General features: G+C 37.5%; 3 protein-coding genes across 3 annotated transcripts; 1 reads left to right on the top strand and 2 right to left on the bottom strand.

Annotated features, from left to right (window-relative positions):
* Positions 1–2,614: 2,614 nt before the first annotated feature.
* Positions 2,615–6,018, top strand: LOC126915373 (trypsin-4-like). The gene is made up of 6 exons (XM_050719976.1): positions 2,615–2,628; positions 2,747–2,843; positions 3,476–3,564; positions 3,695–3,836; positions 4,729–4,992; positions 5,734–6,018. Exons 1-6 carry the CDS (start codon positions 2,615–2,617, stop codon positions 5,878–5,880), a joined length of 753 nt encoding a protein of 250 aa, XP_050575933.1. The 3' UTR covers positions 5,881–6,018.
* Positions 6,019–6,906: 888 nt separating this feature from the next.
* LOC126915137 (trypsin-4-like) lies at positions 6,907–15,380 on the bottom strand. Its single transcript, XM_050719572.1, has 7 exons — positions 15,052–15,380; positions 14,566–14,618; positions 13,994–14,082; positions 13,763–13,901; positions 12,991–13,107; positions 11,860–12,006; positions 6,907–7,278 (listed from the first exon to the last, which is right to left on the bottom strand). The coding sequence occupies exons 1-7, from the start codon at positions 15,095–15,097 to the stop codon at positions 7,123–7,125; spliced, it is 747 nt and encodes a 248-aa protein (XP_050575529.1). The 5' UTR covers positions 15,098–15,380; the 3' UTR covers positions 6,907–7,122.
* A 1,545-nt stretch (positions 15,381–16,925) lies between these two features.
* LOC126915136 (trypsin-2-like) lies at positions 16,926–20,613 on the bottom strand. The gene is made up of 5 exons (XM_050719571.1): positions 20,487–20,613; positions 19,664–19,832; positions 18,555–18,690; positions 17,707–17,814; positions 16,926–17,417 (listed from the first exon to the last, which is right to left on the bottom strand). Exons 1-5 carry the CDS (start codon positions 20,530–20,532, stop codon positions 17,121–17,123), a joined length of 756 nt encoding a protein of 251 aa, XP_050575528.1. The 5' UTR covers positions 20,533–20,613; the 3' UTR covers positions 16,926–17,120.
* Positions 20,614–22,627: the final 2,014 nt, after the last annotated feature.

Here is a 22,627-nt window from a genome sequence, read left to right as displayed (position 1 = left end):
TGAATTTCAACGATACATTTTGAAGAGATAAACTCGTTTAAATATATGAATATACGTACATTTACAAATTTCTTCCATTACATGTTTATGCGCGTAACCGCGCGGTGCGCGTTGTACGATTTATCTTTTCCACATTTACAAAATGCAACTTTTAATGGCAACAAAGTATCCGTTATTATCGCGTAACATTAATCCTCTTTAACAGCCGTCTTGTACTTCCAAAACGAAAACGTCAGTAAGTTAAAATCAGAAACCATTATTTGATGAAAAACACATTACGACACACGAAGGCGTTTTAACGTTTAATTCGAACAAACTCTTTTTACGGCTAACTTCGTGTTCCAACGAATAAAGATTCGTATTCGAAATCCTTATTCTATCGTTCACAATACGAAACGCTCGAGTAAATTATCCGCGTGAAATCCATCCATTCAAACACATAGTCTAAGCTTTTTAAAGCTAGAAATTATTCCGATTCAACAACTTATGCGGTCATTCGAAAGTTTGGATATACGTATATGTCCCATTTTTATTTTATATTCAAAAGAAAGAAGAAATGAACATTTAAAACGAAATTCTCAGCGTAAAATTAAAAGCGTACCATTAACGATTTCCTCGTATTTTCCTTTAACTTGACAAATTCTCTAGTCAGAAAGCACGAATCGATCAAAAATGACCGAAAGAATCCAACGAGAATTACGATATAAAATTTATAACACTACAGTTCACAGTTTCATCAACTCTCTCTCTCTCTCTCTCTCGATCTCGATCTCTCTCTCGAGCTCTCCTATGAGAAAGTTAAGAAACATGCTGTACGTATGCAGCGCGATGCAGCGTGTAAGTCGGTTCTGCTCGTTCTCGCCTTTTCTTGTCGGAGGCAGAAGGCCGTTCGTTATCGAGAATTATTAATTTTACGACTGACTCGGACGTGCTTGAGACCTTCCGTCGGTATGCCGTTGCATAAACGATTTTGCAGCTTTGCACAGATGGCTGGCTCGTAAAGGGCGGCGGAAACAAGCGTCGCCATTGTACGTGCCGGCGTTGATCGGCATCTTCGTCTCGTAAAGAGAGCCCGATTCTAACGGAGAATTCACCCTGGCCGATTGCGCGTTCGTAAGAATCATGTCAGACTCGGCATACTAATGCAACGGGCATTACGTTCCCCGAGCAATCGATATCCTTTTAACAACAGTCTGTCGTTGCCTGCCGGTTCGTCGGTTTCTGCATCGTGCGCAACGAACTTGCCTAATGACTATTCGATACGTTCCGTGTATTTCGAATTTCCCTTCTGATCCCACGGGTCGGTTACTACGATTCTTAAACGAGAGTCGAATTGCTGTTGTTGCTTGCGACGTTGCAAATCGATCGTCCTTCGCGCATATTTATGTCAGATGTCTAAGGCATACGAGCAATTACGTTTTAAATGTACGCGGTACGCGATACGTTTTACGCTGTCAAATTATTTCCACTTAATAGAACGATTTCTATGGTTGGTATACTTTAACAAATTATAAATTATAAATTCGCGTATAATTGTCTTGTTTCTTCAGATTCCATCTCTAAGCTTCGTTGTTTCGCACGAAGCAGCAACGATCGTTATCTCATGTTTTTCACATACGTAGCGACAATTTCCAGAGGAACGACGTCTTATAGCGTCAAAGATATGCCATAACGCTAGTGGAATAAATATACTGCAATTTTAAACATCTTTAAAATTCTATTAAGCCGATGGTATCAGAAAGAAACGCGTGAAACGCTGGTGCAGAAATTATCGATCCCCTGGTACCGTAAATAATCGACCCACTAAAATGAATCGTGAAACTCTGCATGTTACATACGTTTTTTTTACGTGTTACGATGTTTTTGAAGAAGAGAAAAACAGTTGGCTCCAAAAGAAATGACGCTATCGCGCGGTCACGGCGTTGAAATTTTACTTTAGTCTTGCTGCTTTTACGTAATCGACGTGGAATTCAGGTCGACAGTCTGAAACTTTCGTGGATCGGAAATTTTTCTCGTGTTCGGGTAAATTGATACGAACGACAATTAACCCGAATATCGAAATAAAAGAAGGGCGAGCCTGATGGCGACCAGGTAGTTCTTGAACCGGGTTCCCGGCATGTATACGCCGCTGTTGTTATTGCAGCTCGTTCTACTCGCGCTCTCGCAGAATTTTTTCATAGATCGTACGTACGATTGGCCTGTAATTCGATTAAAAAACACTTTGAACGCTTGAAGTACTTAAGAAGGAAAAAGCATATCGTTATAATTCATTCTTTCCTTGCTTTCATTCATCCCACGATTTATTACATTTTGTCCCTGATTTAAAAAAGATTCGAAGGATTTTTAAATTTCTAGTTAAATAAGAATTTATTAATTCGTATGGATTTCAATTGGTTAAATCGACAACATCTTATTGTACGATATTAATTATTTATTTATTCGGTCAGATACATTAAATTAGTGTTTTTGTATCGTTCGTTTATAGTCGTAAATTATTTGCACGTTAAATTGCCTTTATTTGTAAATCTATTAAAATTGTTCTATCGTTGTATTATTTTTCTGTACCTAGATTATTGGCTCAATTTTTGATTTATTAAACCGAGACGAGCACGCGATGCTTTTAACAGAGTGCAATTGTCTCTTACTCGCGATTATTCGATAGTTCTCGATTTAAGGGAAATCATTAAATTCTATGGAAATTCATCGAACAATATCGCGCTTTGATTAGTAGTTTTTCAACGAGCAGACAAGTGGAAACGCAAATTCAACTATTGATTCTTCCAGCTGACGAGAGTCGCATCGTAGGAGGCCAGCCAGCAAGTATCGATGAACATCCGTACCAGGTAAGTATTCGAAACGATCGTTGCCGCAATTGGCGAAGATTAATTGGTGGAAATCCATCGGGTGGAAACATTTCGTCTCGCGGCTTGCGCCAAAACAGACCATTAAGGACCGATGTATCTTCGTGTACAACGATCGACGAAGCTTTACGTTCGTTCACCTTTACCTGTCGAAGAAAAACATCGTCCGTCGAGTCCGTCCCTTTCTTTTCTTCCACGTATTATCTTAAGTTGCTCCCAAGTTCCTCTTAAGTTTCCTTCTTCAAGGCGAGCAAAATTAACCATCCGGAAACCCTCGACTTGATTCTTTCTCTTCGAGCCGCGTGTCATCGGAAGAAAAAGAAAAATATCGCGAACGTTTCTACCTGCGTTTTAATTTTCAAATTCTATAAATATGAAAAAGGGAATAATTTAGCGCGAATGCAGCTATAATTTTCTGGTCGTGACCACGGTCACGAGTTCGGCATTTTGAAACCCAATCGCTCGCTCGTTGCAGATATCAGGAACGATATTAATCCTCGTTTAACAGGCTGGTCGTGTTCCGTATTTCGACGATATTTTCTCCATCACAAATTTCACAGTTGTTTCTGGCCTGATCGTCCGCAAAATTGATACACGCCGACTGAAATTTATAGGTGTCTCTTCGATTTAACAATCGTCACGTATGCGGTGGCTCTATCATTAGCGAGCAATGGATCGTCACAGCCGCGCACTGTGTCCAGAGGTACGTACCCTTTTTCTAGTTTCGTTAACAAGCACCATCGATCTCGTTATGCAACGCGTGTCTATCTACGAATAGCTCTAGTCATGAACGATACGTTAATGAGCGTTCTTTCGTTCTGTTCTGATTTTAGCCCCTTGGTTCGTTTCTTTTCGATCAAGGCAGGCACTTCCGACCTTACGGAGGACAACGCCACTGTAGTCACCGCCGAAGAAATTATTACTCACGAGAGCTACGACAGAAGCATCGCGGATTACGATATTGCTCTGATTCGGGTAAGTAGGATTTCTCTACTATTTTTTATTCGAAAACGTTGCCGTCCTTTTGATCGAAATTGATGCGATTTTAGGTTGTAAAATTGTTTGTAACTAATAGTAAAACGAAAGAAACGACAATTCTATGTGAAAGGTTAGCGAGCCACTTATTTTCTGCACCCTGAATTGTCGAATTTCATTGTACGCTACTTTCTTGGTATTTTCGTGCCTGTCTTTTGCATTTAATACTCGTATATCGCGAAATAAGATATTTATTTTTTCTAAATCTACTTTGTTTAACCAGAATTTCGATACAGTCTCCCAATCGTAGAACATCATGTAGATTCTAAGATACAGGAAATTTCGAAGCGAATAAAGAATGAAGAGAAATAGTTTTCTATGAAGATTCAATATCTACCCGTACTGCTTTCAAATCGATTAATCGAAATTCTGATTGATATTAAACACTCGAAAGTTCCAATAATACCTAACTGATCTTTTTAAAGAAAGGATCTTCGCGGATACCTTGTTGCATGTGATACAAGGTACGACTTTCTTAGGAATCGACACGTTCGCGTCTCAACGTATAACCGTTTCCTACAAACTAAACTCGTAAACTGTTCGTAAGACTGTAACGACGATCGAACCTGCAAAAACTTGGGTATCACGAGCAAGGTAAAAGCGTGACGACTTCACGCTCCATTTCGAGGCGGTGGAAAAAAACAAACGGTAACGAAAATCCGGGCGGTCGGTGAAGTTAGGTCTAGGGCAAACCGAGCGTCGATCGACAAGGTTTATTTATTAACGGGCCTCCGTGGAATAAAGCCGAAGAATTCAATTACCGTTTCACAATCAATTCCGCAATGCACAGCCTCTCAACGGTTGGCACCGTTCAAACCAATTACAATTTCAGTTGGAAAAGCGGTTGGTGTACAGTTCGCGGATAAAACCGATCCTGCTGGCACCAATAGCCGATCATTATACGGCTGGCAGCAATGCGATGGTTACCGGTTGGGGAATTTTGAGAAACAACGGTCCACTGACCACACGGTTACGTAAAGTGCAAGTACCACTGGTTTCTAGCGCTCAGTGTTCCCGTTTGTACGTAACCAGACCAATCACACGAAGAATGATATGCGCTGGTTATGTGAATGCCGGAGGAAAGGATGCCTGTCAGGTAATTCGATGTCGTTAATCCGTTAGTAGCTTTCTTCCATGCGAATCGATACACTCGTGACATTAATTCTGTTTTAGTCATTAAGTTAATAATGTTTCGTACCTCGGACCATGATTGATCGCTTACGATTAATCGATCAATTATATTCAGGTTTAGACCAAGCGGACGAACGTTCGCTCTTCTTCCACTTTGGTATACTTTGAGAATTAAAACGCCACAAACGAGCGTTCTTTCGCCATTTGGCGAATGTTCGGAAATACCGAATCGGAAATCGAACATTCGCAGAGCGTTCGAACGCCCGGTTGCAGCTAAGAACGCACCAGAGATGTTTGCTAGATTCTTTCAGATGCTCGATTTAATCTTTACGAACGTCCGCTCGCGTCCCTGTTGCGTTCGAATGTTACGAATATCCTGTAGAAACAAGAATTCTGGCGTTATAGAAGAAACCCTAGTAACTCTGTAATTATAATTATAATTGTAAAAAAATTCTGCATACGAGAAATCCGGGATTAGAAAAAGAATCTTCCAGCGAAGAGTGACGTGATTATCAGATATCAGTGTTACGTATATTGATACGACGTTCCATTGAAATAAACTCTTCCTCCAATAACTTGAAACCGATATATATATATATATATATATATATATATATATATATATATATATATATATATGTTATATTTGCCGCGTTAAAGATAAGCAATTTTCTAATTTTTCTCAATAAAAGTATGATCTTGACAGGGCGACAGTGGCGGACCATTGGTGCAACATGACAAACTGATCGGAATCGTATCGTGGGGCTTTGGATGCGCGCGGCCATCTTATCCCGGCGTTTACACGCGTGTGACAGTCCTTCGAAGTTGGATCACCGAGAAAACCGGTCTGTGAGCGTTTTCTGTTTATCCTAGTCGCGAACACAGAACGTTATCGAAGCAACTACGATCTCTGAAATTTTTCCTGCAAACAATTCGCGTCGCTACCACGGCCGCCATCCCCTTTGTTTACAAAGAGAGTGGAACGCGTTCCACGAGCACGAAAACCACCACGATTCGCGGTTGCTTTTTCGCAAATAATTAATGTGATCTCGACGCGCTGAAATGTCATCGCCGACTGCTTTTTGTTCCACAATTAGATCACGGGTTATGAGTATTCGATAATAAATGGTGTTCCGTAGCCCGACGTGGCTCGTTCCCCTTTCCACCACTCAATTACCGCGCACGAATCGAACGTACCAATTATCCTTACTCGTCGCAGAATTCTTCTCGAATATTTTATCTCGACGATTGTTAATAAGCGACCAATATTTACGTTACGTTTGTAGAGGAAATAAGCACGAACCGAGGAACTGCTGTTCAGCGTTGCTCGTTTAAACGTAGCGAAAGCAGCGAAATCAATAACGGAACATGCGTAAATCCTAATACAAAAACGTAACAAGTGGTCCCGTAATTGATTCGGTTATTTCTCATTGAAAATGTCTATTATTTAATCGGAAATTTCCAGCATAAGAATCTTATCATTTTGCTAATGAACGATCCGCTGCGCAGCAGCGAACGAAAATAATGGACAGTTCTGTAAACAAACCATTTCTGTGTTTTACCGTACGAATTTGGTATTCGTTGTAAGGTATACGTACTCGGTGAAACCCGCTAATTAGTTTGTTCGATGGATGTTGCTTCGCAGTTTAAATTCCCGATTTATAAATTCATCGTGTAACAGTTATTTCGAATTTTCCGTCTCTTCTACACAGAGTAGTATTCTCCTTGAAATTTGAACCAACTTATTAGTTTCTGTTTGTTCGTTCGAGCTGAACCAAAGAACGAAGATATAAAAGATGGAAAAATTCGACGAAATGAAAGTGTGCAGTTATACGCGCAATACAGGAGAGGAAAATCGTTCGCGAGGAAACAAAAGACGTACTTTCTAGCTTCGTTGTATTTTCATAAAGCCCTTTTACTACGTTCGACAAATTTATAAAGCGAGATAGCTTTGACATCGTCCTGACGATATACGAACGGGTAGAAGAATCTTCCACCCATTCTGCCATTCCTTTAAAACGGTAGAAGCTTCAGTTTGCCACGACTTCCGGGTAAAGGTTAGCAATGTTGACATTGTAGTTTCACGAATATCGTCTCATATATAGTGGATACCGGAATTTACCGAGATCCAAGCTAGGTAACTGCTGACACGAGTGTATACACCCGGATGTATCATAGTTTTACATCCTAATCCGTAGGATAGAACACCAATCAGCGTCTGGCCTTCCATCAGCGGAGCACCTGGATCACCCTGCAAGCAGACGAGGGTCGACGGTTTCAGTGATTACTTGTAGCTCTGAATTCTGTCTTTCTCGCGTACGATATCTATTTCTATTTGACTGAAATAGATGCACCCGTTATCGTTTGACATTTATCGTTCCAAACTAAACTACTTTGTCAGTTTATTTTTAGCTATTGAACGATTTTAAGTAAACGTTTCCGTGTTTCAATGGGGGAAAAATAATTATTTTGGGAAAGGTATTAGAATATGATAGAAATATATAAGAAAAGAAGAGTTTTTAAGATATATTAATAATAATAATTACAGAAGAAAACAAATAACCCAGTGAGAAGCGAAAGCGAACTTTGATTTCACTTGATTATTTAGATCTAGAGATGTAAATATAATTCGTAACTTTTTTCTAACATCAGTTGAAAATATCGTTCATGCGTGTAATAGAATTCACTAAAAAATAAAATTATTGAGATTGAAAATCGCGAGGGAAGGTAGATAAAACGACCGACGTGAACAATGGCAGAAGGTTATTTCAAATGTTAAAATCTAGCATCGCCTCGTCCGTTATACGTATAAGTATACTATGCATTGTAATACTCGCCAATAATCTAGAACAAAGAACACGAAAATTGCCACTGAAGAACGGTTTGAAAATTTTACTTAGTTTTGCTTCGTTTAAACGCGTTCGCATTCAAAAATTCAGCGTTCGAAATCTCCATCGCGTTTATCTGTTTTGAAAAGACGTGCAGCGTTACATAACTTTCGCGGGATTGTATTTCCAATAGAGAAATATTCATGCGAAGGGGACAAGGGAGGGATACAAAAAAAAATGGAACAAAAATTGGAATCTATTGGCGATAGAGAACCAACCGAAAGATATTTTTCTATCGCTCTGGCGAATTTTATTGTTATTACTATAACGATGGGGCGTGTAGGAATCTCCGCAGCTTTATGACAATTTTCTATTATGCACGATGAATAACGTTCACTTTCTATTCAGCTGACCGTATTCAAACGTTGCTTATAAACCCGAAGTATCTTTTGTGCATTGTATCGGCAAATCGTTAGCACGACGATTCAGTCAGAAATGGAACGCAATGTCAGATATTGGCGTCAATGATACCATCGATGGTGTCTATAATTAATTGGACTTGTTTGAGAAATTGCCAACGTTCTCCCCTTCGCAGAATGAAAAATAAGCAGGAAGATTCAAGAGTGAGGAAAGATATCTAGTAATTATATTCGAATGTAAATCTATTCTAAACCTCTGCCAAATCTTAGAAATAGGACGATGTAGTTATGGAAGATACTTTCGGCTATGCGTATATTTGAAATCAAAGCCAAATGAAAATTATACGAGCTATTAAGAAGTCATATCGATCACCTGCATAAATTAAAAGACAAAAACGAGAAATTATTCAAAGTTTAAATCTAATTGTAGGAATTAAACTAGAAATTATTTCCAATCTCACGAAAGAACAAGATTTCAACGATGTCGAGATATATGAAATTTTGATTTCTCACTCTAGATCTGATCTATCTTAAAGCATTCGCCCGTGTATGCAATTAAAATCCCTTTCTCCCTTTAAAATACTCAAATCTAACTAACATTAACGCGCGAACGCTAAATTGCGCTTTTCCAACACACAAATGGCAAATGAACTTGCGTCGAATCTATAATTATCTGAAATTCCTTGACCCAATGGATACCAAGCGTTCGCCGTTCGTTTCGCCTGCTAATTACGGATCGCATAAATTTTCAACCTCGATGGTCCGGTTTATCCGGTCTTTCCGAATTCTGTCCACGTACGAATCGTTCGAATCTAGATCACTGGATTTATCTGCCCGACGTTATCTTTGCGCTCGACTCAAAGCCTTGAAATCAAGTGCATCAGTTTGCTTGACAATTTGATTCGGTCACCGCGCCGCCTGAATTAGTCGAACGCGTGTCTCGACCCGGCAAACGTTAAATTGTTGATTAATTGTACGACCAAGTGTAAGCAGCCACAATACGTGCAGAACAATTATGATCGACTGAGACTGTGAGATCGTGTGGAAAAATGGTACAAATGTGTCGAAACTTTTTGAAGCACAAAATTAATTAATAAATAGATTGCGGATATTTACGTAAATTCATATTTTTATAAACACAGCCAAAGAAATAGAATCTATTCAGAGATTTATTTAAATATTTTAATTACTGTCTTAATTTTTATACTTTTGCACGTTAGATGCATTTTATGCTCTTTTACATCTTCAGATTTGGCAGAAAATGCAACAAATACAAATGAAAGTTTCCAATGAATCCGAATTCTAATGAAAGATCGCATCGATTAATAGAAACGCTATACGTAAGACCATTTGTTCATTATGACCTATAAATTTTCGAGCAATTAATACGTTCGATAATTTCTTTAGATTTTATTTTATTCATAGATTTTATCAAAACAGACCTGGCCGCTACCATGTATGTACCTCTCTAAGCTTTTCAATTACACAATAATAACAAATTCAACGATTTAATCGTTATACTACCGATAACCATATGATTGAAACGTTAATCGAAATGTTGACTCTTTGAATTATTATCGCGAACGCGTTGTTAAGAGAAGTTTACAAAGGAAAACTCGAACGAATGCTCGTGTTAATAAACGATAAACAATGCCAATGGAATCCAAGAAATTTCAATAGCCATTGAATATTCAGAGGATAATGTGGTATTGGTGCATGAATCGGGCATTGTTGTTTCACGTATCATTGTTCGTCAAGAAGTACCGTTTCTAAAATTCCAGCTGCATTTTCGTGGTAGTTCGACGAATGCACGATTCCATATAAATTTACGATCCTAGATATATATGTTTGATTTATGTGGTTGTCTTTTAAGGTTCATACCTTTCGAAGAAAATAGGTAAAAGAATTAGCTGGTTACACGTCGATCCTAAAAGATTTTAGGGGTGATTTTACAAGTTGTAGGTCACAAGTTACCAGTGCTGATAATGAAAAATCGAGGAAAGTTCAGAAATTTATCACGAAATATCCGAGAAATTAATTTTTGCTCTCGATTCTTTAACAGTACCTGTATCAAAAAGAGAAGTAGAGTTCGCAGACGATGCGTAATTTGCATTTCAATGATCTTTCCAAACTTTCTTGCACTCCAAAACTATGAAACTATTCGAACTCCTTAACTGATTGTCAGAACTTCAAAAACTTGAAATATGCAATTCTCAACCCTGTACAGAATCCAGTGCTTCTTCGGCGCTTCTGCCTCGCCTTCGTTTACAACGAACCATAGTAAAAATAACTCAACTTTGTTAAACGATTTTTCTTTGCCCAAGATGCTATCTTCGACGAACAATTAGCTCAACTTTCCCTAAAACATCCACTCGATCATTTATGCTGAACAATCAACCATCCTGTTCGATCCACTAATTGCACGGCAAACAATGACTACCAAAACAAAGTGATCCGTCTTCCTTACCGTCCAACCTGCCAAACCAACCTTCGGTGGCACATTTTTGGGGACTCGTGCCCTGTATTTCGGAAACGGTTGCGGCTAACATCACCGTGTCATGCAAGCAACATGTACGTAACACAGTGTCTCGCATAACTGGGTCAATCACTGTAGCTCGAAAACGGTAGAAAATAGAAAAAGTTTTCGTTAGGCAAAACTGTCTATGTTGGAAATGCTGGTGTTTCGAGGATTTTAGGCTCGCCTCTATCTTTTTAAACGAAACTATCGATCTTTTTATAAGATCGATGCGTTTTGTTATTTTCTATTTAAAATGCTTAGATCTAAAATTGATTGGTTCAAAGGATATTTCAAATTTAACTTTGTGGAACGAATTTCGTGAAAAACAGGGAAAGACATACTCTCGAGTTTTCTGCCATAAATACTACGAAATTAAAAGTCAAAAATATCTCCCACGCTGATCGGACTTTCGATCTAAGTGTGTATTAATATTATTTTATACAGAATACAAAATTTCATCTGTCGGTACAGAAAAACAATTTTTTAACTCACTAATCTTTAAATCTTATCCATAGGGAATAAAAAGACGCGTCGATCGATTTACATATAAGAAGAAATTTAAAAATTAATCGACTTTCATAGAGAAATCCTTAATACGTTTTCGTATTAAAAAACGCATCGATTAGTAGAAAAAAAACTGGTAGTTCCATCAAACAAGGCATAGGTGACCTCAAAATCTTTGAAGCTGCACACCTGTCCAAGTATCCACACCGAGCCATGTATCATTCGAAACCATTTAACTTTGCCTAATGAAATTGTTTCCCATCTTCTGTCCTACCAAAGCTATAATCTATTCCAGTAGCATGAGATATCCTGTATAACGACATATACAGGTAAAGTGGTGCAACGTATCAGTATCACACAGAGGCAAGCGTCGAGTGGCATCGCATACGACGAGGTCGAGGAATCTCCTTAGCAAGACCCTTCAGGGCGCTTAACTGCCGCAGGGATGTCGCGGCTCGCGAATCCACGCATCTCTCCCTTTCCTCTGTCTATGATCTCGGTTTCCAACCGCTTTCTGCCCCTTGGACCTGCTTCTAGGCCACGTTCTCTGATCTCCATCTTACCTGACACGTCTCTACCCCGCGGGTCATGTTACCAGCGCAGAGCATCGTCTGGAACACTGGCTCGTAACAGGGCATCGTCGAGCTGCAGGTACTCTGATTCACGAGCGGTACAGTTGTCACCGTGAGCCGAGATTCCGCCGGACCAGCCTGAAAATCGTTGATCGATCAAACAGATCACATGGTGCTTCAGGATAGCTAAGACAATGGCTTGACTGGATAGAGCGTAGTGTGTACGATCGTCGATGTGCGTGTATCAGGATATCGATCGTCGTATAAGAAGATCGATACGTGCAGCTTTATTCGGATTAGTCGAGCGATTCAATCGCAAGTGACGAAAACGCGATTCGATCGATTTGACTGACCCGAGCGCGAAGCTCGTGCTAAGAACGACGCTTTGTTTATGGAGAATTTTTAGAAAATTTGAGAAGGTTAATTTGACCATCGAAAAATGAAAAGTAGAAGAGAGAAGCCTCGATTTAATTCATTGACTATCTTTAAATGTCTCTTTGAACGTTTTCAAGGGAAAAATTTTCATGGAATATCGCGTTGTTACGGTAGGATAAAAATCGTTTGATCTATTGCTTTTGAAAATATCGCGAAATATCGTTCGCGCAATTTTGCCCGGGCGTTAACGAAATTGAAATGCGCGTTGTTGCTTGTTTCTTTATTCGGCAATTGAAAATTGGCCATCATAAAAGGTGTATACATTTGTTTTTTCCGCGTTCGCCAGATATCGTATCAGAACAAAAATGGAATCAGATATCGGGATGAAAGTGAATATTTAGTGAACGAGTTTGCGTTTTAATGATCGCACGATGACACGGAAAGATAATCAGCGCCGAGCATAAAACGAATGTTCGTTTGCTACGATTTTCCAACGCGATACAATGTTAAAAACACGGCACATTTTCATCGTATTTTACCGTGTTATCGGTAGAAATATTTTTACCAATTTATATCCGATTGTTGAATATAAGAATCACGTGGCACGGCAACGTTCCACGATACGTCAAAATTTATAAAATTAGAAACATAGATAAACGATTAACGAATGGTGTTGACACATTTTATCAAACTTTATTGACAGCACGAAGGTTTTATTTTATTAATAACATCAGAAACAGCACCTACCAGAGTGTGCCTCCAGCCTGTCACGTAACACGTCGTTCCATCATCGAGCACGTAGTCTTTCTTTTCCGGAAGTCCTATTGGCAACAATTTCTCGCCGAATTGTACGGGAATTCTCAGCTGTGATCCAGAAAAACACGATATAATTAAATATTTATCTCCAAACGTTTTCTCAATAGCATTTTATTTGATACGACGTTTCCCTTATAAGGATGGAATTTGTAAATATTTGTTGAAAAACTTATTTTTCACTTTTCAACGATAATCTCGGCAATTAACATCGTAAACGTCATTGGCACGTTTCGTCTTCAACTTTCCACTAATGCATCATCGCCGGACGTTTATTGAATTTTTCGCGACTACGTTGAACCGTTCGTTTTCAAGTTTCTGCCACAACAGGTAAATATTTCTATACCATTATCCGTTTGTAGAGGAGACAGGAGATATTGGATTTAAAATCGTTGACAAAGAAAAAAGTAAAGGTATTTCGACGATATCAGGGAAAATTAGTTTTCTATAAATTTTCTATCGTTTTATATCGTGTGGAAGATCGATAGTTTACCGTACTTAAAAATAAGTGAAATCTTCGCAAGGCGGATGCAATTTTAATGGTTTAAGAAAATCTTCAAGAATGGAAAGATACGTTTGATCGAGAACAAAGTCAAAGAGCACAGCGGTATTAAAAAAACAAGTATATCATTTGACTTTAAAATTCTACCAAAATGTTTAGCTTTCGTTCGACAAAAATCGCGATAACAAGTCAAATCGTTCATACCTTGATAAGCGCGATATTATTGAGCAGCACGTACTTATCAAAATCTTCATGTACGACGATGTTGGCCACTTCCAATTCATCTCCTCCGACAAAAAGCGTGGACGAACGTACTCGTACGGTCATCGTAGATGGGTTCGAACTGTAAGCAATTACGTTCCGTTATTCGTTGGCTAGTTCGCGCTGATACGCAATTTCTATAAAACCGCGTGCAATTCCGTGCACGATACTCACCCAAAAACGCAGGACGCCGCAGTTATCACCCATGATTCGTGCACTAACGCTCCGCTACAAACATGTTTCCCGTATATCTCGACGGACACCTGTATCACACGAGCAATCACCAAACGAAACATCGTAATAGCGCATTTTCTATTCGAAATTATTGTACGTAGAATCGCAAAATTGAATTAATATACTTAAATCACAATTTGTAAGTATTTGCATGCATGATGTAATTTGATCGAAAAATGTATATTTTTCTATTTTACCAGATAGCGGATGGACTTCTCTTTGCTGTTAATTCTTTGCTCTTTCTCATAGTTGCGATCAAACGTTCTTCTAAATTAAAACTCAAACAAACAATGTCTCTAAATTGCTCTAACTTCGCGGTTATCTATGGTTGATAAATACAAAATATTAGAATAAATTACTTGGTTTGCACATATATGTACAACCATACTACTGAAACGGCTGACATGCGAATACATACTAAGCGAGTTGAACCGAGTTCTTTTAATCTTATCGTCTTGACTATACACAAATATTGGCGATCTTCAAATGTTACAATCAATATTTTGACTTACATGATAAGGATACTCTATGATGTTCGCATACTTGGTGTTATCGGACGCAAGAACTGCACAGAAAATACAAAATATTTAATCTGGTAATTCGACACTATTAACCCTCGACTGTTATCATTCACTCGTAGATAATTCATCACAGTTAAGACGCAGTTTAGACGCAAATTAAATCAGTTAATTTTAAGGTACATCCTTCTAATTTATACGATAGTAATCATTAATATGATTAAAAATTAAACATTAAGTAATTAAAAATTTCTTAAAATTAAACAACTTAATACGAATCTGGTGCAAACGTGATACAAATGTAGTTAAATGTAAGTAATAAACAAAAATGTATTTGTGATACTTAAGAGTATAGATGTTTATCCACTTGTGGAAAATTTCGAGGTGTATAAATTTAACGAGACGAGATTTAATTCCTTCGTGTTCGCAACTAGCGTTTTTCCGACCCAACCGTATTCGTCTAGAGTTAATGAAACTTACCATTTCCAAGAAGGATACAAAATAAGATCAGAATTTTTGTAACCATTTTAACACCGATCGACGAGAAGCAACGAGTAACTGGTTCGGTTATAGAGGCTATGACCAGGTTAAAAGTTGTCGATACTCGTGTGGGGCCAAATATTTCGTTGATATCGCGACGTTATCGATCATTATCCGATGTCCAAGTTCGTCGTCGTTGGAACTTCAAAGGAACCCATTTCACGTAGCCCGATAAATTCGGCGGAAAAAAAACGAAACGTTCACAGATTCCTGGTAAAACAGAGTTTCATCGACGCGTTCGACCATTCGAGTGAGATCGCGATTAGCGATATCGTATCGAGTCTCGACTCGAGATAATGGAACAATCGTGTCAAGATTAGTCACATATCCAATTTGGAGCAATTTGCAACTAATCGATCGGACGTACTTGATAAAACGTATTTCTTGTATTCATCGCGTGTGTACTTTGTGAGCTTTCGAGTGTCCGACCGCTCACGTTTTATATTGTTTTATCTGTGTCTACCTTCAATAAAAGCTTTCAACACATTTTCTTATCGAAAGGTTCGATCGAACTAAATGAAACGTCGAAGACCGCTGTCTATTAAAAATAGTACGTTAAATAAAGTATATTATCTCGCATCGCTTTTCTTCGTTCAGATTTTCCTAATTATAGGAATTCCTAATTTTTCGTAATACGTAGATCTCGAATGAAACTTTATACGATAAATAGACTCGAGATTTTCATGCATTTACGAGAAATGCGAAAGTGCGTAAATGCGTATGATGCGCGTGATAAAAAATACTTAGAAATATCTAAAGTAGAATAATCGTTGCAATATTTAGATAATAAATTTCTAATAAAATTTTATATAATAACTTCAGACGATAGAAAAGTAAACTAGATTAAAAGTTATTAGAAACGAATATCGAGTGATAAAGAGAGAAAAGCAGGGATGAAAGACATTTCAAAGAATTTCAACGCTAGTGCAGATCACGGTAGCAGTTATCTTGATCGAACTGTCCAACTGGATAAACTATCGGAGAAAGTTGGCGGTACTCTGGGGATCAAAGGTAGCCAAACGTAAAAAGCATTTCGCGGTTAAACAAACTATTTCATCCGTCAATCTGTCGTCGAACGTCAATATTGTATTCTCCCTTTGTGAAGCGATTGCTGTCGCTCTGTTTTACAATTATAACAGAATAACTAAGGCAAAAGTACGTTCGTACAGTCCGTTGCCATTTCCTTTTCCAAGTTGTTATAATACGAATAATATGGCAGAATATCAGAAAGAAAAATATATCTTGCAGAAAATGACATATCAGGTTTGCAAGTTACAAAGGGAACGATTAATCGTTCGACTTTTGCGTTCGTACCTGATAACGATCTAATTGCAAGAATTAATGAACCAGTTTCGGTATTATTTCTTTAAAAATTTATTACTGATGGTGTCGCACGGTAGCGTTAGTCTATTGTCGATAACGCTACTCTTGGTTTTGGTTAATTTTCAAACGAAAAATTATCAGCCTTGAGTTACACGAACCAACATTGAACTGTCTTAACGCTTACACAGCCTTCTCCAAACGCTAAGTTTATGTAATCAGTAACGTATAATTCGTTACAAATTGATAAGTATCAGCCGTTTGTAGTCGCTAACGTTCAATGCATGTGTATTATTGCAAAATGTTTCTTGTTCGATGTAGCTGTTAACTACCAACCGTTGGATAAAATTTAATACGTAGTGTTCTAAAAAGAACACATTCTATACGAATCAATCGGAAAATTCACCTCAAGAGAACACATTCCATTACCGTTTTGTATGCGTATAGCTCACATACATATTAAACTGGTATTTTGAACATTAAATCACTCACTCTTATTTTTATAATGATTTATATTATATTTACGCAATAACGTTTACAGAAAAATATTCATCAAAAATATAATACATTCTCTGCTTAAGATATTAATAATATTTTAAGATTATTATTATAGCTACATAGTTATATCAATATAATATTTTCTTGACTACATTGTAATTTAATCACAATTTAATTGTGATAATTATTTTTTAAACTCCACTGTGAGCCTTGATCCAGGACCGCAGATTAGCAACGTTGGTGTAAACACCAGGATAATTGGGTTTGGCGCACCCATAGCCCCAGGACACTAGCCCATACAGGATCCCATCACCCGTCAAAGGTCCACCAGAGTCACCTTGGCAGGCATCCTTTCCACCTGAAGTGTAACCGGCGCATAACATTCTATCGGTGATCTCGTTCATGTACTTGTAAGCATCTCCACACTCTGATTTGCTCACTATCGGAACCGATACTCTCATCAACTGTGCAGAAGTCGATCCACCTTCCTGTAACCATTCAGGAATTAATTTTCATTAATTTATTTTGCGAAGAAGATGAATTTCGAGCAATTAACTTTTATTAATTTTATATGAAAAATAGTATAGATACTACAAGTTTGGAAAAATACTGGTTAGTATATCTAATAATTATCGCTTCTCAATATGAAATTTAAGTTGAAAATTAAGTTGATTTGAAATTTAAGAGCTTGTTTTAAAGAGTAACAGTTGAGCAACAAATGATTTTTTAGATAAATAATTTACTCTCGTTTGACAGTTAAATGGTCGATCGACATACCCTAAGCGCACCCCATCCAGTCACGTTCACCATCTTATTAGGCAAAGGTTCCGTGTTTGCCGGTTCTATAGGTCGCACATTCGTGTCAAACTTGATCGTGCCATCAATCTGAATCACAATTTTTATCGCATTAAGTTCAACAGTTCTTTGCTACTAAGTTAAAATGATCGATAGTATGAAAAAATTGTATTCAAACTAAACTAAAAAATATCACAATCAGTAGGTGATATCAAGATTTGTGCATGCTATAGCGTTACAATTAATTACAATGCAATATAATATGTTATTGAAACGATTCTCTTAATTTAATTACAAACAAGTATTTCTGATTATCACGTAGCAGCGATACTAATCGCAGTTAATCAACAAACTAAAAATATATTCAATGCTTCGTTCGAAATTCGTAGCGACAATTAAAATAAATATCTATAAATAAATTGATGATATTGTACTCGGTATCATTTTCATTCTATTATTGCCTTTCTCTGTTTCCTTATATCGTTCTACGGCATTGGTACAGTGTCATGTACATCTTGTATGTAATAACAAGAGTATTAAGTTTTATGCGTATTTTTTAATTTAACGCGAGATTTATGAGTGCAAAAACGATACAAAGAAAAATCATATTGACGATATTTTGTCAACCGTTAGTATACGTTTACTCGATATATATTGATAATTCAAATTCATTTATTTCACATATATATGTATACATCTGATATTTGATATACATATACATATGATATTTTACTTTTGGCAATTTTTGTATGGAAAATTCAGAATCGGTATCTTTCTCCCAATTACCTTGTCATAATCGTTTTATAATATGCAATATTTTTTCTACGTACCTCCAAAAGGGCGACGTCATAATCGATGGTTCGCGAATTGTACTGAGGGTGTCGAATGATATTTTTTATTCTATAACGAGTGCCCAAGTCTTTGTGACTGCTACCAACTCGTACAGTATATCGACTCGGAGCTGATCTGTAATCGATAGAGCGTCAAAATACCAACCAGCCCGGATTTCCTTCGTACACGATGTACATACAACGAAATGCACTTTGTTGGTTTTCCAAAATATGCGTACGGTGTTTAACGACCTTATTGTTATTGCATAATGGCCGGCGATCGAAATGGAATGCGAGCCACAAAGCCGATTTAATATCGCGATAGCTTTAATAATTATTACTGTAATGAGCCAGTGAACATTGCGATGCGCGAAAATACCCGGATCATCCGTATGATCGTATCATGGTACTTCACCCCGCTGTTCGCCGGATTCGATTATTCGAAATGGCAAAGTAAAAGTAACATCGACTCGTTGACAACTATAATATGGCGTCATTACAACGAAATTGTGACGTTGTCGTGTAATGAAAAGGTCTTTAATTTTACTATAAGGATATTCGTTTTCGATGTAATTGATTATTATTTTCTAATTTTTAATTGGTATCGCAGCGTTGTAGATGAAACATAGAAACCGAAAAGTCACGTAATTAAATTTTAGACAACTGTATTAGAAGTGATCGAGTTCAACAAATTCACGATAAACGAACAAAATGATTTGGGAATTCTAAAAATAACGATAGAAAATATCATAATTTACTTTCAACGGAACACGATCTTAGTTGCAAACATTCCTGCAACACCCTGGTATCAATAGAACGTATATAGATAGAATTTTATGAAAAAAAATCCCTAGCTAAATTCTTCCTACGATAAACGGTTTTCCTGTTAATTAATTTTAGCATTTTGTCCGCGAAATATCGGTTTAATGGATAAGCCAAGAGATTAACGCGCGTAGGATAAATTCAATTAAAGTTCGTTGAACGCAATCAAAGTCGAGATTACTACGTTTTGGTCCGGAAGATTCATACGCCACCAATGTGAAGCAGACGTTTATTCACGGTTGCTTAACGCACGCATTACTGTTAACTTTATGTATTTGTGTTATTACCCCACGCAATGAGCTGCAGTGATGGCCCAATTACTACTGATGATCGAGCCACCGCAAATGTGTCCGCTAGTTTGCAAACTCAGTTGATGCGGATGTTGACCTATGTCGACCTCGCTTCCTCCGATGATTTGAGAGTCCGGAAACAGAGAGACCGGCTTCGGCACAGAGCCTGTGGCATTAAATTAGAGAAAATGAAGTAAGGAGATTCATTAGAGAAAAACAAGATAGATAGGTAGCAATATTTGTTATTCTTTTGTTTGTAATACCACTTGATGATTATGATTAATACGACACGATGAAAACAACCCGTTATGGATCTAAACACGCGAGTATTTGAAAATAGCTTAGTTAAAACTTAAAAATAGCAATTGTTGCGAGAAGCATTTTTTTTTAAAGAACACATGCACACCCCTTTCTATTTCACCCTTGCATTGATATACCACATGCAGCAATGGTATCAAATTACACAGTGCGAATCAGAAAACGAACTTATTTGGAAAATTATGTAAAGTGTACGACGAAAGCAGTTGTAAGATTTCGATTCAATTTTTCCATCGAGCCGCAGCAATGGATTAAAGGCACCTATCATAATTAATTACTCTATGAAAACCAAAAAGTTATTTATTTCTTATAGTCTATAAAGCATAAAGCGTAAAGACAACTTCAAAATTTCGATTCGATTATTACTCCTGTCTATTTTACTTTCATACGTTACAATGTAATTACACGGCGCGAAAAGCAAGAAAGAAATGATAAGTTTGTAACGCGTAGCGATCGTATAAGAGAGTTAAAGGGCTGTGGAAATCCCTTTGCTCGCACTCACCGAGGCACCCGACGATGAAAGCAGCGAGTAAAACAATTCGCAACATCTTAGAACAATATGAAGACTGCGCGTAGCGAACAGCTTTTATACGAAAAACTTGCTACACTGATTCAGCGAAAAATCCTTATCTGAAGACAATGCACCGTGTTTTGCACAAGTAGCACATAGTACAGACATTCGTAATGTCGCAGTTACAAGGGATGAGCGGGGGAAGAAAGCATAGGGGACAAGGGCGATGACGGATCGCGTAGGAGAAGAATAGCTGTGCCTTTTCGTAAACGCGATTGCAACGATATCACGAGATAAGAGTCGCGTCGTAGTATGCGAGAGACGCGATAGGATTTTGAATAAGCGCACACTTTGCTCGATAAGGAATTTTCAATGATCTTGCTGCACGTTCTCCCCTGTGCACGTTTTCTGATCACAATGAAGCTCGGTCTTGCGACGAGCTTTCGCGACAGATTGCTCGAACCATGCTGCGTTATTACGATGAAATCTCCTTAAGAATCGAATTTTCCTTGCTGCTGCGCAAATTTTCCATCTTTTTCTTATAAGCACGCTCGCGTTACAAACGCGAATTATAAGCTATGTGGCTGGCTGTAGTGTGTAACACGTAGACTGGGGATTTTTACACAAATTCACATCTTTGTAAACACGAACGACGAAATAAATTCCAAATAGCGATTTTCTACTTTACTTTGGATAATTTATTTATTTCTGCATATTGGCTATGTATGTTCCGTACATGTTTGGATCTTTCAATTTCCTATAAATATATGTATAAATACATCAGATAGGTAACATGGAAATTAAGAGGAGAAGAAATGATAGAAAGAACATTTTTGGTTCGGTCGTGGAAATTTGAAGTTGTCGCACATTTTAATCCCCTCGTCTTTCATCCCGTTACTTTTAAAATATTCATATAAAATTACGAAACTTCGTAAGAGACTCTTGCGATAATTCATGCAAAATTTTACAGTATAGAAATAGATTCTATGGGCAAATTATTTACTATCGTAGTATATGCTCGCATAGGTAATGATACGTCAACAAGCAAGTATCGTGTCAAAAAATAATTTGTTAGTCGATGGAATTGAGGTTGAACGGAGTCGAAACGACAAACTACGAACTACGAATAAAGAAATCGATAAAAATATTACAACTGCTAAATAAATTATTATTGCACCCTCTGTGTTAATATCTTCTATCGAAGATTAATTTTAGTTTGAAACGATAATTGTTCGTCTATGTTCAAGTTTATATACATATGTATATAACGATATATAAAAATCGATATATTACATCGAACGTAAGATCTGTCCTCCTACGAATGAAATTTTATATTTGATATTTCTGGAAAAATCGTTAGAGCCATAAAATATGTCGGGCTTCCTTTCTCCATCATTTTATATTATTACATCACGTTTTTCGGCATATTCTAATTTAGCCTAATTGCTTCAACGACTGACGAAAATATAGGATCATACGACATAACGACATTTTTTATCTGTAATAAAGCTAAATCATCTTTAAACATCGTGATTTATTTAAATTTACAATTGACAGTGTCGCTATTTTCATAGGATGTTATTAGCCACCGGGGACCGATTGCTCGTTCGCGGTTGGTCGTTAGAATTTGAAGGCTAATTGCACACGTTGATTTACACATTTTGTCAGCAAATATATGGATCACTAACGATTGTCCTGCGATTAAACATCCTGCAACGACCGATTGCCGCACGCCACGATTCCATGAAATAAAGCGCAACACAACCAATGTGTATTAGCTCGTAGCAATTCTAAAAGTCAATCGCGTAATCGGTTTCCCCGGCAGCTTTGTACACTTTGTCATCGAATTTTAGTTGCTATCAAAATTAATCATGTTTTTTCTTTATCGATCTACCTTCGATCAGTCATAGGTTACATTTTATTTCTCGATAAAACGACCACGAGATGATAATACAGCGATTTCTCCGAGGTAAAGATTCGCGCTTCGATTTTCAGAATTCTTTATCCATCTGTTTTTACGTTGTTGTTTGTTTACGAAGATCAAAGCCTCGTTAGAACGTTATTACTCTGCTCGTATCTCAACATCCTTAGCTTAATTTACTTTGTATCTACGATTCCATCTCTCGAACGCC

Source organism: Bombus affinis, chromosome 4 (genome assembly GCF_024516045.1).
Source record: "Bombus affinis isolate iyBomAffi1 chromosome 4, iyBomAffi1.2, whole genome shotgun sequence".
Classification (NCBI taxonomy): domain Eukaryota; kingdom Metazoa; phylum Arthropoda; class Insecta; order Hymenoptera; family Apidae; genus Bombus; species Bombus affinis.
Note: the sequence above shows the minus strand (reverse complement) of the source record. Positions and strands in the feature narration are given on the sequence as shown.